Source organism: Sapajus apella, unplaced genomic scaffold, assembly GCF_009761245.1.
Source record: "Sapajus apella isolate SASKATOON/1434 unplaced genomic scaffold, GSC_monkey_1.0 scaffold41, whole genome shotgun sequence".
Lineage (NCBI taxonomy): Eukaryota > Metazoa > Chordata > Mammalia > Primates > Cebidae > Sapajus > Sapajus apella.
In genome coordinates this window covers 9672785-9685793 of record NW_022436981.1, presented here as the reverse complement: position 1 = coordinate 9685793, position 13009 = coordinate 9672785, and the positions used below count along the sequence as shown (strand labels likewise).

The 13009-nt window shown below is 39.8% G+C and overlaps 1 protein-coding gene across 4 annotated transcripts in view; it reads left to right on the top strand.

Moving 5' to 3' along the window:
- The window catches only part of PKHD1 (PKHD1 ciliary IPT domain containing fibrocystin/polyductin), a 496842-nt gene that overhangs the window by 70912 nt on the left and 412921 nt on the right, over window positions 1–13009 (top strand). For all 4 annotated transcript variants that reach the window (XM_032299663.1, XM_032299664.1, XM_032299662.1 and 1 more), the window contains 2 exons: window positions 3893–4112; window positions 10476–10626. In XM_032299663.1, the coding sequence (XP_032155554.1) occupies window positions 3893–4112; window positions 10476–10626 (371 nt within the window). The remainder of the gene's footprint in view (window positions 1–3892; window positions 4113–10475; window positions 10627–13009) is intronic.

Sequence of the window (13009 nt, the reverse complement as noted above, 5' to 3'; positions counted from 1 at the left end):
AAAGATTGGGAAACAGTGGAAACAGAAAGCTAAGACTGCACATTTCTAGGTTCTAATTTTTAACTAATACTGCCACATTTTTTAAAAAAAGCTTTCACATATACACTGCTCAAATTAATACACTTTAAAAAGCCCTGTGTTATTATTTCAAAACACTTAATTTCAACTAGCATAAGATAAAAACCAATGAGGTTTTAGGGTCAGGTAAATTGCGATATTTTAAGTTTTATAACTTCTAAGGGAAGAATAATAAAAAAATATGGTATTTAGAAAGATGTGATTAATTTTTAGAAAATAACATTGCTTGATTTTTTAAAGAGGAAAATGAGTTGGAAGCTGTAACTATTTATATGACCACTAGGTGTCACCAAACACTCATTGATTGTGCAAGGCACACATTTACTATAGAGAAATGCATAATTTGGCTAATTTTCCTTTCATTAAAAAGTGTTTTAAAAGACTTTTAATCACAATGTCTAAAGATTGAGAGGAACTTGTGAGAGCCAGCTCCACAGGTTTCTTACTTAAGATCCAAGATGGAGATTTGGGGATTCTGTTGAACCCGCTGAAACTGGATGAAGCCTTTTTAGTATATGATGGTGTATTTTTTTTCCCCTAGGAAGTAGATATATAATGGACATCAAATTGCCAAAGGGGATATGTCTTGGACATCGTTAGAAACGACTATGAATTTCTTCATTTTCAGACAGGATTGAATACAACCAAGTTAGCTAAGAATCAGTCGTATTTTTAAGGATTTTTCAGAGGAGAATTTCCCAGCAGCAACCCTTACAAGTGTTTCACAGTTGCTCTTCTCCGAGAAATCCATCCTCTGCCTAATGGATGCTTCCCTACTCTACTTTTTTCAACCTTAATCAGCGGGTGGTTCTTTGGAAAGCTGAGTAATCTCAGTTCCTTTAAGGCAGAGGTTCTGGAAGTGTGCTTCCCGGCACAGTAGCTGCAGGGCCCTCACCTGGGAGCTTGTTAGACATGTGAATTCTTCGGACCTGCTGAATCAGAGACTTTCCGAGTAAACATTTTAGTGTCCCACTTCTCAGCCCTCTCTGAAATCCTACATTCTTTCCTAATTTGAAGCCCCAAACAAGGAAGCTCTTCTATATAAGCAAGTTCTGGCCAAATTGGGTAGCATCATAAGATGCCTGTGTATTGTCTGATCCCACATTTGTTTGTAAAATTATACTGCGGTCTTGCTGGTTAATAAGCCTGTTGTTACCTACTGTTATCTCAAGGGGTGTGTGTGTGTGCGTGTGTGTGTGCGCGCGTTTCTGCCATGGCTGTGCACAGCTGGACTTTCCTCAAATTTATATGATTTCTTTTTTCTTTTGTAGTTTACTACCTTACTCTTTTCATTTGTTCTTTTGTTTATATCTGTTAACTTCTCTTATTTAGCAAGGTCACTTTGAATTCTGACCCGTGCTTTGAGTTTTTTCTTCAGTTTGACTTTGCACAATAGAGTGATGTTTCACATTCCAGGTTACAGATAATGACCCAGAACTCAAACTTTCCTAATTATTGTTTTGTTTGTGCCTGTGCCACAGGACTAATAGGTTTCCGTTACGTGAGTGGGGCAGGGGGATTTAAAGCAGGGGACTCTACAAATGCGCTTTTGCTATTTTGGAGGTCACCCATTGTTACCATCCCCACAAACTGTACTTCTAACAATAGGAGAAATTTACTTTTTCTTATAATGAGTTGCCAAAACATCCTGTTAGGTGAAACTAATACTTTGTGTTTGTTTACAATGAGCAAAATCTTTGATCTTTGGCTTTCTTGCATTTATACCTTGAATTATACCACATGACATTTTCATGGAAACTTTAGCTTTTCCATAAGGCATGGAAAGCTAAAGTGATTAAGGTCATACAGCTATTTAGTGGCAGAACTTTGAGTAAAACCCATGGATTTTGATCCCCAGCCCTGGGTGATTTTCATAATCCAGCCTGTCAATTTGCATCTACTTAATCACCTTTAACGAATTCATTATTTTATAGGTGTGGAGCTTGTTTTTATTTGCCTTAGGGCTTACTAACTGGAAAGTTCTTACATTTTGTCTGTTCATACAAGAGTCCTACTGTCAGTCATTTTTATTGCTCTGATTCATTCAAAACACATTCATAGCCAACCTCCTAGGTGCCAGGTGCTTTAGACTATAACAGCAACAATAATACTATTTGGGCATGATTGCATAACTACAAACCCTCTTCCCCATACTTATCTCACTCAGCCCTTGCTGCAGCATGGTAAAGAATCACAGGTCTAAGCCCATACGGTAATGAGGTAGGGAAGCACAGGTCTAAGCTCATGGCCCTTGATAACCTTTGTTGCATACCAACATGGGTAGGCTTGCTGCAGAGCAAGAATGCTAGAGAGATTTTTTTCTTTTTCCCTCTTTATTAAGGTTTTCAGACAGAGCTGCTCCTAAACCATCTCATGTAGCTCTTTGTTCATCTTCTAGTTAAAGATCATTCCCAGTCTGCCTCATGATGCTTTTCGTATGTCTCATGACCCAGAAAAAAACAGCCTGAGAGTCAGTGTGCTTCCAATACTTTCTTTTTATCTCTATAACATGTTAATTGTTATAATTATAGAAAATCAAGAAATCTCTAAACTTATCCAAGTCAATAAGACAAATAGCCCAGTAGAAAAATGGGCAAATCACAGAAACGGGAATTTCATAGAAGAGAAAACATAAGTTAAAAAATTGGTCAACTTGGCCAGGCATCGTGGCTCACTCCTGTAATCCTAGCACTTTGGGAGGCTGAGGCAGGCTGATTGCCTGAGCTTGGGAATTCAAGATCAGCCTGGGCAACATGATAAAACCCTGTGTCTACTAAAACACAAAAAATCAGCCAGGAGTTGGTGGTGTGCAACTGTAGTCCCAGTTACTCATGAGGCTGAGTCAGGAGAATTGCTTAAATCAGGAAGGCAGAAGTTTCAGTGAGGCAAGATTGTGCCGCTGCACTCCAGCCAGGGCAATAAAGTGAAACTGTCTCAAGAAAAAAAAAATTGGTCAACCTAAAAGTAATGATTGAAATGCAAATTAAGACCACAATAAAATGCCATTTTATACACCTGATTGGCAAAAATTAAGAGTCTGATAATTTCAAGTGTTTATATGGAACACTGGGAACTTATAAATATGGCTGGTAGGAATCTAAAATGGCACAACTACTTTGGAAAACAGTATGGCACTATCTTGTAAAGTTGAATGTGTACCTACTCTTTGAATAAGAAATTTTCCTTATAGGCATGCACCCTAGACAAAATTTTGTACATGCTTTTAGTAGCAAAAACTGGGAAATATCAAAAAGTTCATTGATAATAGATAAATATAACTTGGTACTTTCATGCAATACAATATTGAACAACAGTGAAAATGTATTAACCATAGTTATATGTAGTAATATGGATAAATCTTGGAAATATACTATGGAATGAAAAAAGCAGGTCCAAGAATACTTTATCATGTATCATATTTTATAAAGTTCAAAAAACAGGTGAAACTCAATCTTTTGTTTAGGAATACAAACATGTGTGATAAAACTATTTAAAAAATGCCAAGTGGTTATTTCTGAGAATGAGGAGGAAAAGGACAGACGGGGAGGAACACGCAGATTTAAGGGTATTAAAGGTATTTTAGATCTTACATTGGCTGGGATATTCACATGAGATTTTTTATGAAGATTTATATTTTACAAAATGATACTTGTATTTTTCTGTGTACATTACATGTAATATATTTTTAAAAAAGTAAACTGATACTTTCATTTTCCTATTGGTCAAGGGAGGACACAGGAACTTCATTTGTGAAACTGACTGGAGGCCTTCAGTTCTTCCGTGGTTCTTTCCTAACGGTGACTGTTTCCTGCAGTGTCCTTGACTTTCCTGTGTGACGTGAAGCATGAGGAGGACAGCTGTGAGGCCGCCAGACACACCTATGTGCAGTGTGATTTTACAGTTGCCGTGGGGACAGAGCAACTGCTCAAATCGTGGCCTTACCTCTACATTTGCGAGGAAAGTTCCCAATGCCTCTTTGTGCCAGATCATTGGGCAGAGTCAATGTTTCCATCGTTCTCGGGCCTCTTTATCAGGTAACCCTACCTTTTCCCTCCTTGAACTTCCCCACAAATGCTTGGCCAATGGACCAATGGAGTCATCAGAGAGTGGAGGCTGGGTGGATGGGGGGACTACAACTCTCTTGGAGGGCCCGTTGCATTGTGGATTCCAGCCAGCCTGCATATCAAAGCATCTCCTGTCTTTTTCAACTGTTGAAGAGAACATCTGAAAAATCTGCCCAGTAAACAGCTCGCTTTGTTCTTGCTTAGATTTTAATATTTATCTTCCGATCCAAAGCAACATCTGGTGAATGCCAATGGGGAAAAAGATTAGACGTTATGAAAAACAGAAGGCTTTCCCCCCCCTTTCCTTTTTCTTTTCTTTCCAAACAGATTCACAAGTATGAAAAAATGTCATAGAGAAATCCAGCAGATTGTACAATGTTTATTCAAAAGAAGGGGGGTTGCATAGGCAGAATTACTGTAGATCTAGGATTTAGAAGCCATAAGCTTATAAGGATTTTTTTTTAACTTAAAAAAAGAGCCTGACAAATAAATACCCAACTTTCCAAGTTAACCCCCCTTTTCTAAACAAATAAAAAAGAAGTGTGACCATGTTTGTAATTCTGGATTGCTTTCATCTCAACAAGGAGTTCTTTTCCTGTGCAGGGTGATGTCTCACGGCTGAACATTGTCCTGTAAACTTCTTTATTTCTTACCTAGATAGAGTGGCTACCTTTGATTATCTAATGAAGCCCTCTTTTATCTTTTCTTCTTCTTCTTCTTCTTTTTTTTTTTTTTTTTGAGACAGAGCCTTGTTCTGTTGCCAAGGCTAGAGTGCAATGGCACGATCTCGGTTCATTGCAACTTCTGCCTCCCAGGTTCAAGCTACTCTCATGCCTCAGCCTCCCAAGTAGCTGAGATTGCAGGTGTGTGCCACCATGCCTGGTTAATTTTTATATTTTTAGTAGAGACAGGGTTTTGCCATGTTGGCCAAGCGGGTCTCAAACTCCTGAGCTCAAGCAATCTACCCACCTTGGCCTCCCAAAGTGCTGGGATTATAGACATCAGCCACTGCACCTGGCCTCTTTTCTTATTAAAATATGAAACTAAACAAGACCACTTCCCCACTATGAAAGAGATAACCAGATCTTTTTATGGCAGTCTGACTTTGTGATATCCTGAGAAGGTTTGTGTTTTAGTGTGAATATAGCACCAGAAGCTTAGGTTTAGCTGCAGTAGAAGAGGAACCTCCTTGGCTGGTTGCTTTCTAAAAGGGCAAGAAGAACTCTGTTTAGGTCACACAGGAAATGGAATACTGGGTATTGTACTCAGGTGAGACTGGATTTCAGAACTTACTGATGCTGGACACCAGGAAGTACATGTCAGTAGTTCCTGCCTCCATTGAATTCAGAGACTTCATCTCAATCCCCAAAACTCTTCCTTTGGAGTTCTTCCATGTTCTTCCTCTTCATTCTATGGGGCGGCTGAGGTAACTGAGCCTCAAACCCCATGAACGATTATACTTTTACCTATGAATATCATTTCAGTAGTGCTGGTGAATGTTCTGGCTATTGAAGTAGGGAAAAATGGGTATGTTTTCCAGAGTAAGAATTACAATAAGTACCCTATGATTTAAACAAACAAAGCTTAGTGAGGATGAGAGTCAGGGGAACTGGCAGTGGTCTTTGCTGCCAGTGGGAAGGTAAGGTAGTGCAATCTTCAGAGGACAATTTGCCAATTCATGAATAACCTTAAATTTTTTATACTCTGTAACCCAGCAATTTCTCTTCTAGGATTTTATTTTAAGAAAGCAGATAGAAATGTGTAATATTTACAAATAATCTTTAAAGTTTCAGATATCAAAAAATATTTGAAATGAAACAAGCTTTAGTAATAAAGAATGTATCCAAATGATATGATACTAAGTCACCTTTGAAAATCAGGATGCAGAATATTTAACCAGACAGGAAAATGTTTATAACATACAGAGAAGTGATAATCACAGGTCTCAAAATAGCATATCAGTTTGATCCTACTGTTGTACAAAACCTATGTTTGTACACACATAGGTTACTAGAGAAAAGACTGGAAAGATATGTCCAAGAATGTTAATGGTGCCTGTCTCTACGTGGCTGGAGTACTGATCCTATTTTTTTCTTCATTGAGTTTGTATGTGTTTTTCCAGGGAACGCAATGCTGTGTCTCCCTGCCATCCACAATGACTATGGGGTTGGATGTCATTTGTCAAAGGGAGAAGTGTATCTGTGGCAAAAATTATACCCTGTATGTTCATCCATCTATCTATCCATCCGTCCATCCGTCCATCTGTCCATCCATCCATCCATCCATCCATCCATCCATCCATCCATGATCCATCCATCTATCCAGTATTGATCACATCCCTACTCTGTTCTAGGTGTTGTGACAGGTGCTGTTGGCTCAGTGGTGGATGTCATGAAAGTCCCTGCCCTTGCGGGTGGAGAAGAAAGATAATAAACAAGATGATCATGTATTGTGTTAAGTGCTCTAAAGTGATGGGAAAATAAAAGGGGGCTACTTTAGAGAGTGTACTCAGTGGAGGCTTCTCTGAAGAAGTCTTTTATGTTAAGAAGAGAAGCAGGTGTCATTATGGAGGGTCAGGCGGTGGCAGCAGCAAATGCAAAAGAACTGTCGAGTTTGATGAGTGTTCAGAGGCCAGGAGGGTGGGAGTCGAGTGAGGAGGAGGAAAAGTGGCCCCTAATGAGCACGTGAGGAGAGATATGTGAGGCATCGAAGGCCAAAGTCGACTTTGGATTCTCTTCTAAGTGAAGATTAAGTAACTTTCCAAAGTCACACACTCAAGCCATGGCAATGTCGGGACTGGAACGCAAGGCTTCTGACGCGGTGTGCTTAGTGCAATGCCGTGCTGGCCGCCTCAGCGTGAGAGTCCTGGTGAGAGCTCTGGCTGAGCTGTTTGGGTTCCATGAGGTTTCAGAGCCACAGGAAGCAATTTCAGGGTAAGTAAGGGGGAGAGAATGCTGCAAAGTGTTTTCCCTCCCTATCCTAAGGAGCACAGCCAAGATTACTTGCTTGCTTTAGGATCTGATCAGATCAACTAAAGAACAATAGTTTGGGAGTCAGGAGTCTTAGATTCTAGAACAATCTTTGCCACCATTTTACCCAATTTTTTTAAACCACATCCCCCAAAATATTTGTGTGCAGTGTCTATGCATCTATATCTATATCTATATACATATCAATCTCTTTATGCTTATATTGCATATATATAGAACCTTATATTGCAGATATATATGCTTACATTTATATTTAAATATGGCCAACTGTGCTTCTTAACTCATAGGATTATTGTGGAAGAAACCATGGAAGGGTAGCTAGCTATTTAGAAGCTTTGAAATTTTGTAAATGTTAATCTATTTTGGATATCCTAGTGTCTCAGCTTATTTTGGTGATGGCTTTTTAATGAAAAAAATTTCTAGCAAGGTAGTTACAAATATGGAAAGAAGTGTGAGCTGAAGCTGGTAAACAAAATGTCCAAGCTAACAGAAAAAGGATTAATTCTCTTCAGAGCAAGAATAACATGCTTAGCAAAGACAGTGTGTTTCTAACAGGCAAACAGAGGGCAGAGTGATTCAGCCCATTTTACTTGTACCTTTGCCAGTGAAGAGTCAGGAAAGGGCATAAGAAGGTTTATGAGGAGAGTGGAAGCCTGAGGCCAAGAAAGGCTGTAAAGGAAGTTGGTCACTACTTCCCTTGAGTTCAAGTCTGTAGTCTCAGATCATTCATAAACTGGGTACAAAAAACTTGCTCTTATGGTTGAAGACCTACTGCTGACAATGAACCATGAGAAGGGGTCACATAATAGAAGTGATGAGCAGATATTCTATGAACCTAACAAAAAAGGAGGAATTCTGGAAATTTAGACAACTATTCTTGATGTTATTCCTGACAAAATTCTAGAATGAACCATTCATCAGATGGTTTGTGAGCCTTCAGAATTGAAAGTAGCAATCTGGAAACCGATTCATGCAGAGTGTGATGGTGTGGGAAACCAACTTAATTTCCTTTCTGATAGCTTTAAAAGTGACTTTTGCTATAAATATAGAGGGAGAGCTTCACAAACGTTTCCAACAACTTCTCCACCCCCAGCAGCAAAAAAAGGTTTTAGGTGCAAAGCTCAAAGTGGCTTGACGCAAGCCTCAAGTTGCTCTGAAGTGAAGTGTTTTAAAAGTCCACGTGAATTTTGCATTTGATTCCATCACATTTCCATATTGATCTAAATATTACATTAAATTTTAATTTAAAAGTTAAATTACTTTGTTTTTCCTTTCTGAATCCTGGAATATGACCGACGTTCCAGGAGCAAAGGCTAGATTCATCCTGTGGCTTTGTCTACCCCGTGGATGATGGATCAGCTAATGGATTTATAGCTAGATCACTGGCTACAGATTCAAAACATATTCGAGCAATGGGTCTAAACCAGTGGAAGAAATGTAACAATGATAAATGTAAATTGTCACATTTACATTTTTAATAATAATGATACACGCTACTACCTCCAACAGCTATAACGTGAGCTGCCTTTATTGGATTCTTATTGTGTTCCAGATTCCATGCTAAGTGATTTATATGCTTCATCTCGCTCAATTTCTTCAACACCTCCACAAAATAGGTACTCAATTATTGGCAACTCAATTTTATAAATGTGGAAACCAAAGCTTAGCGAAGTAACGTCTTCAGTGTCACATAGACGGTAACCATCTGCCCTGGGATTCAGATCCAGCTAATCTGCTTCTGAGCCTAAGACTTACATGCCAGTGCTTCTCAGAAAATCATCTGAACAAACACAGCATGGTGAAATCCTCAGAAAACTGCATCTCGGAGACTTTGAGTTGACCGCTATCTAAGTATGAACCCAGTGGCCTTCAAAATGAACACGGTATTAGGTGCTGCGAGAAAGAGGCTCAGATAAAGGTGGACCAGAACCTCAGTGGTCAGCCCAAACAATCTGCCTTCAAATCTAGGTGGCCTGATGTTAACATATTGACAGTCTATATTAGTAGGTCTAGAGGACTCTGGGTTTAGAAGTCATGTCTTAGGTAGATGCAGAGTAGAGAATATTTTAGCATGAAGAAGAGAATACTAAATGGTGAGATGTACTAGTTATCCTGCTCATTATTTCTAGCAAATTGTGGGGAAAAAACATTTTAAAATGGATTTGAAAAACGATGCTAGGCTTTGACATGGTTCACAGTTTTTGCCCTTGTCTTCACCCTTCCTAGTCTTCTAATGGGATCTGCCATCTTCCTGGCTGATGTTCAATCAGCATTTCAAACCTTGAGAGCACTGCTCTAGGAAACAGGACCATCTGGTTTCGACCTCAGAGCTACAGTAGTTCTGTGTTTGACTTTCTGAGACTCTCTTGGTCTCTTTGGGTTACATTTTTTACACCTCTTCCTAATTTATAGGCTGAAATGAGATCATACATATGGAATTGTTGACAAATATAAAACATCATGCATTATTACTGATAATTTTTGAGTTAGTTGCAAAAAATGTCTCAAGCCAGGATTATTCTTGAATAAATATCACACCTGTTGGGGACGACACCCTTCCTTATCCCTGCCCTCACCTTCTCTAGATGGCATATTTTTTAGACTTTCTGTAATGCTACACTGCTGTTTTTTATTTTAAATCCAGTCTGGCTTCTCCCCTTAAAGCAAGAGGACTTTTAAAGCAAGTGGCTGGTAGTATAACTGGCACATATATCGAATCTCCTTAGTCTGGGCTGTTAAGTAAGTTTAATTAATTTACTAAGTTAATGTTCCACTGCTAGCAACAGAGCCTCATTGCCATCAGCTGGGGAGAGGGAATTGAAAGCCTAAATGAGCTCATTTTTTCACAGTTGGAATTAGGGACCAGTTAGCCAGTTGCGTGGGTTTTCCAATTTCTCCATCTGCCCTAGGGGGATTCAGGCAATTACTCCCCCAACACTAAGTATGAGTAAGAGCAGGAAGAGGGAAGGGGAAAAGAAAAAAAGAACAACAACAAAAGCTCTCCCCAACATTTGTTTCCCTTTTTGGAACTGGAAGTATTGTCCATGCATTGCTTGTTAAGCTGGGCTATGAGTTGCTTTTGCTAATGTTTTTAATAGATTCGGAAAAGAGAAAGGCCTCACTGAAAGATATTTACCACTTGCATTTTCATTGCAGGGTGTGCAGATAAAAGGAAAAACAAACAATAAAAGAATGGAAACAAAATTACGGAAATTTGCAAAATTTGACAAATGGTGGCCTGTAGTTGCCACAAGCTAATGGCTTGCAATGATTAATAAGAGTAAAAATAATTGCATTTCATTAAGATTGATGACACCCCATTTAACCTCCCCTCTCGTTTCAGCCCTAAAGTGGAAAGAGATGAAGTTCTCATCTATAATAGCTCCTGTAACATTACCATGGAAACTGAGGCAGAGATGGAGTGTGAGACGCCCAATCAGCCAATTACCGTCAAGATTACTGAGATACGGAAACGCTGGGGCCAGAACACTCAGGTATAATCAAATCTTTTTTACAGACTGATTCAAACAGCTCAAATTAAATTTGTAATATTGTGTACATTAAAAAAACAATTTAGTCCAAATGGCAGCGATATATAATATTAAATGCGCTCAAACTTTGAGGAGCTGGTCTAATGCACAATATCTGAATTCATAGTTAACTCTGGTTAATCATATATTTTCTCAAAAATAAATGAGTGCTGCCCAGGCTCTTTTAAAGCAAATTCTGAGCAGATAATCTCCTCGGCATTTTGTCCTGATTTCTGCGTGCATGTTTGAAAGGGGCTCTCTGTGGTTTATTTCTTCACAAAATAAATGGCCTGTGATTTAACCAGACCCTACTGGAAGGCTTCCAAATCACTCAGCCGTCCTCAGGTTGGTGGGACAATAATGTCTGTGGGTCCCCCATTTGGTTCATCTCTGTGCCATGGGGGAGCAGAGTGGAAACTTCAGCTTCTCAGGGGATTACATGGACATCAGAAATGAAGAGGACCACAGGGTCATTCGGTCTAGCCTCTCTGCCTCAATTCATCCATTTGGAAATGGTCTAAACCACTCCCTCCAAGTGGCTCCTCTGAAAGTGTGTTTGTAAGTCCCCAGAGAGGAATTACACAGCCTTCCCTGGGAATTTGTGAGAATTGCAATCAGAGGCTCAGGGCTCTTTGGAAATGGATCAGATAATCTTTTACAGCTCCCCAGGCTTCTCACCACACACAGATAAAAAAATAATATTTATTGAGCATCTACTCCCTTAGGTGCCTTTCTCTTTATGAAAGCAATTCTCAGATTTTTCTCTTTTTGTCTCTTTTATTTGGAACAAACATTTATTGAGTGCCTATTATGTGGCACTCGCCATACCAGATTCTCTTGTGAATGCTGCTTCGGTTAAACCGTCCCAATCCAAGAGTCAACTTCCTGGCTTCAAAATGTATGTTTTTCTGTAACGTTGTATTGGTGCTAAAAATGTATGCGATGGCAAACAACATTTTTTTTCTGTCCTTCCTAAACTGTTCCGTGCCTACCTTCCCATCCTCCGGGTCCTCACTGTGCGCGCTGTGGCCTCTGCAGGCTTCTTCCTCGCCTTGACCATCCCTTCAGGTGATAGCCCAGGGTTGTCACTTCTTGCTTCATTGTGTCCCCCCACAAACACCCCTTCCTGTCAATTTACTGTTGGTTTTTATTCTCTCCAGAGCCACTGTCCCCCAATGGCACTTCCACTTTATTCTGTGCCTTTTCTCAGCAGTCGGCTGTCAATGGCATTTCAAAAGTGTGTTGTAGTGCGCTGAGGCTCCTGTGGGACACTGGGTGATCTTTAAGCCTCTCTGGGCCTCAGTTTCTGCTGGGTGCATAATAACCTGGTGTTAGGATGCTCAGGTGAGCAAATGCTTGTGAAAGAGAGAGAGAGGCAGGCTGACCTAGTGTTTAAATGCATGGACTTTGGAGCTAGACTTCTGGGGTCTTTTTTTTTTTTTCTTTTTGAGTCAGAGTCTCGCTCTGTTACCAGGCGCCAGGCTGGAGTGCAGTGGTGCAATCTTGGCTCACTGCAACCTCCACCTCCTGGGTTCAAGCAATTCTCCTGCCTCAGCTTCCCGAGTAGCTGGGACTACAGGCGCATGCCACCACACCCAGCTAATTTTTTGTATTTTTAGTAGAGATAGGGTTTCACCATGTTGGCCAGGATGGTCTTGATCTCTTGACCTCATGATCCACCCACCTCAGCCTCCCAAAGACTACTGGGGTCTTAATACATCACTTGCTTCCTGGGGGACTTCAGGCAAGTTCTTTAACCCCTTTGTACTTCAGTTTTCTCACTATAAAGTAGAGACAATAACAGTTCCCACTTCATAGGGTTGGTGTGAGCTACTGAGAGCTGCCTCTCACACATGGTAAATGTCTAACGTTAGCTATTATTGGCAACGCTAGTTCACTAGTCATAGTGCTAGAAAATGATGTGAATTTATTTCTCTATAGTGCTTGCTGCTTTGACCAGATCATTTCACTCCTTAGATTTATTTAATTTCCCATCATCTCAAAGTCTAATTTTGAATTTTTTTAGGCTTAAATGCCTCACTGATTCAAAAATCTTATGTAACATACATTTGAGTTCCAACCATGTTCAAGGTTCTCTATCATGTTCTGAAGGAGATTAAAAAAATAATACGGAAAAAGACCCCACATTTAAGAGATATTTGGGAAGTGAGGCCTCATCATCCAGACCAGCCACTTGTTTCAGAGATGAGTTAACTGAGATTCATAATGAGAGGTGATTGATAAAGGTCACACAAGTAGTTATCTGGCCTCATAACCCATGTGGCTATAGTCATTGTGGGAGAAGTGAATCATTTAATCTTCAGGAACCAGGTATGTGTGGTGAGGC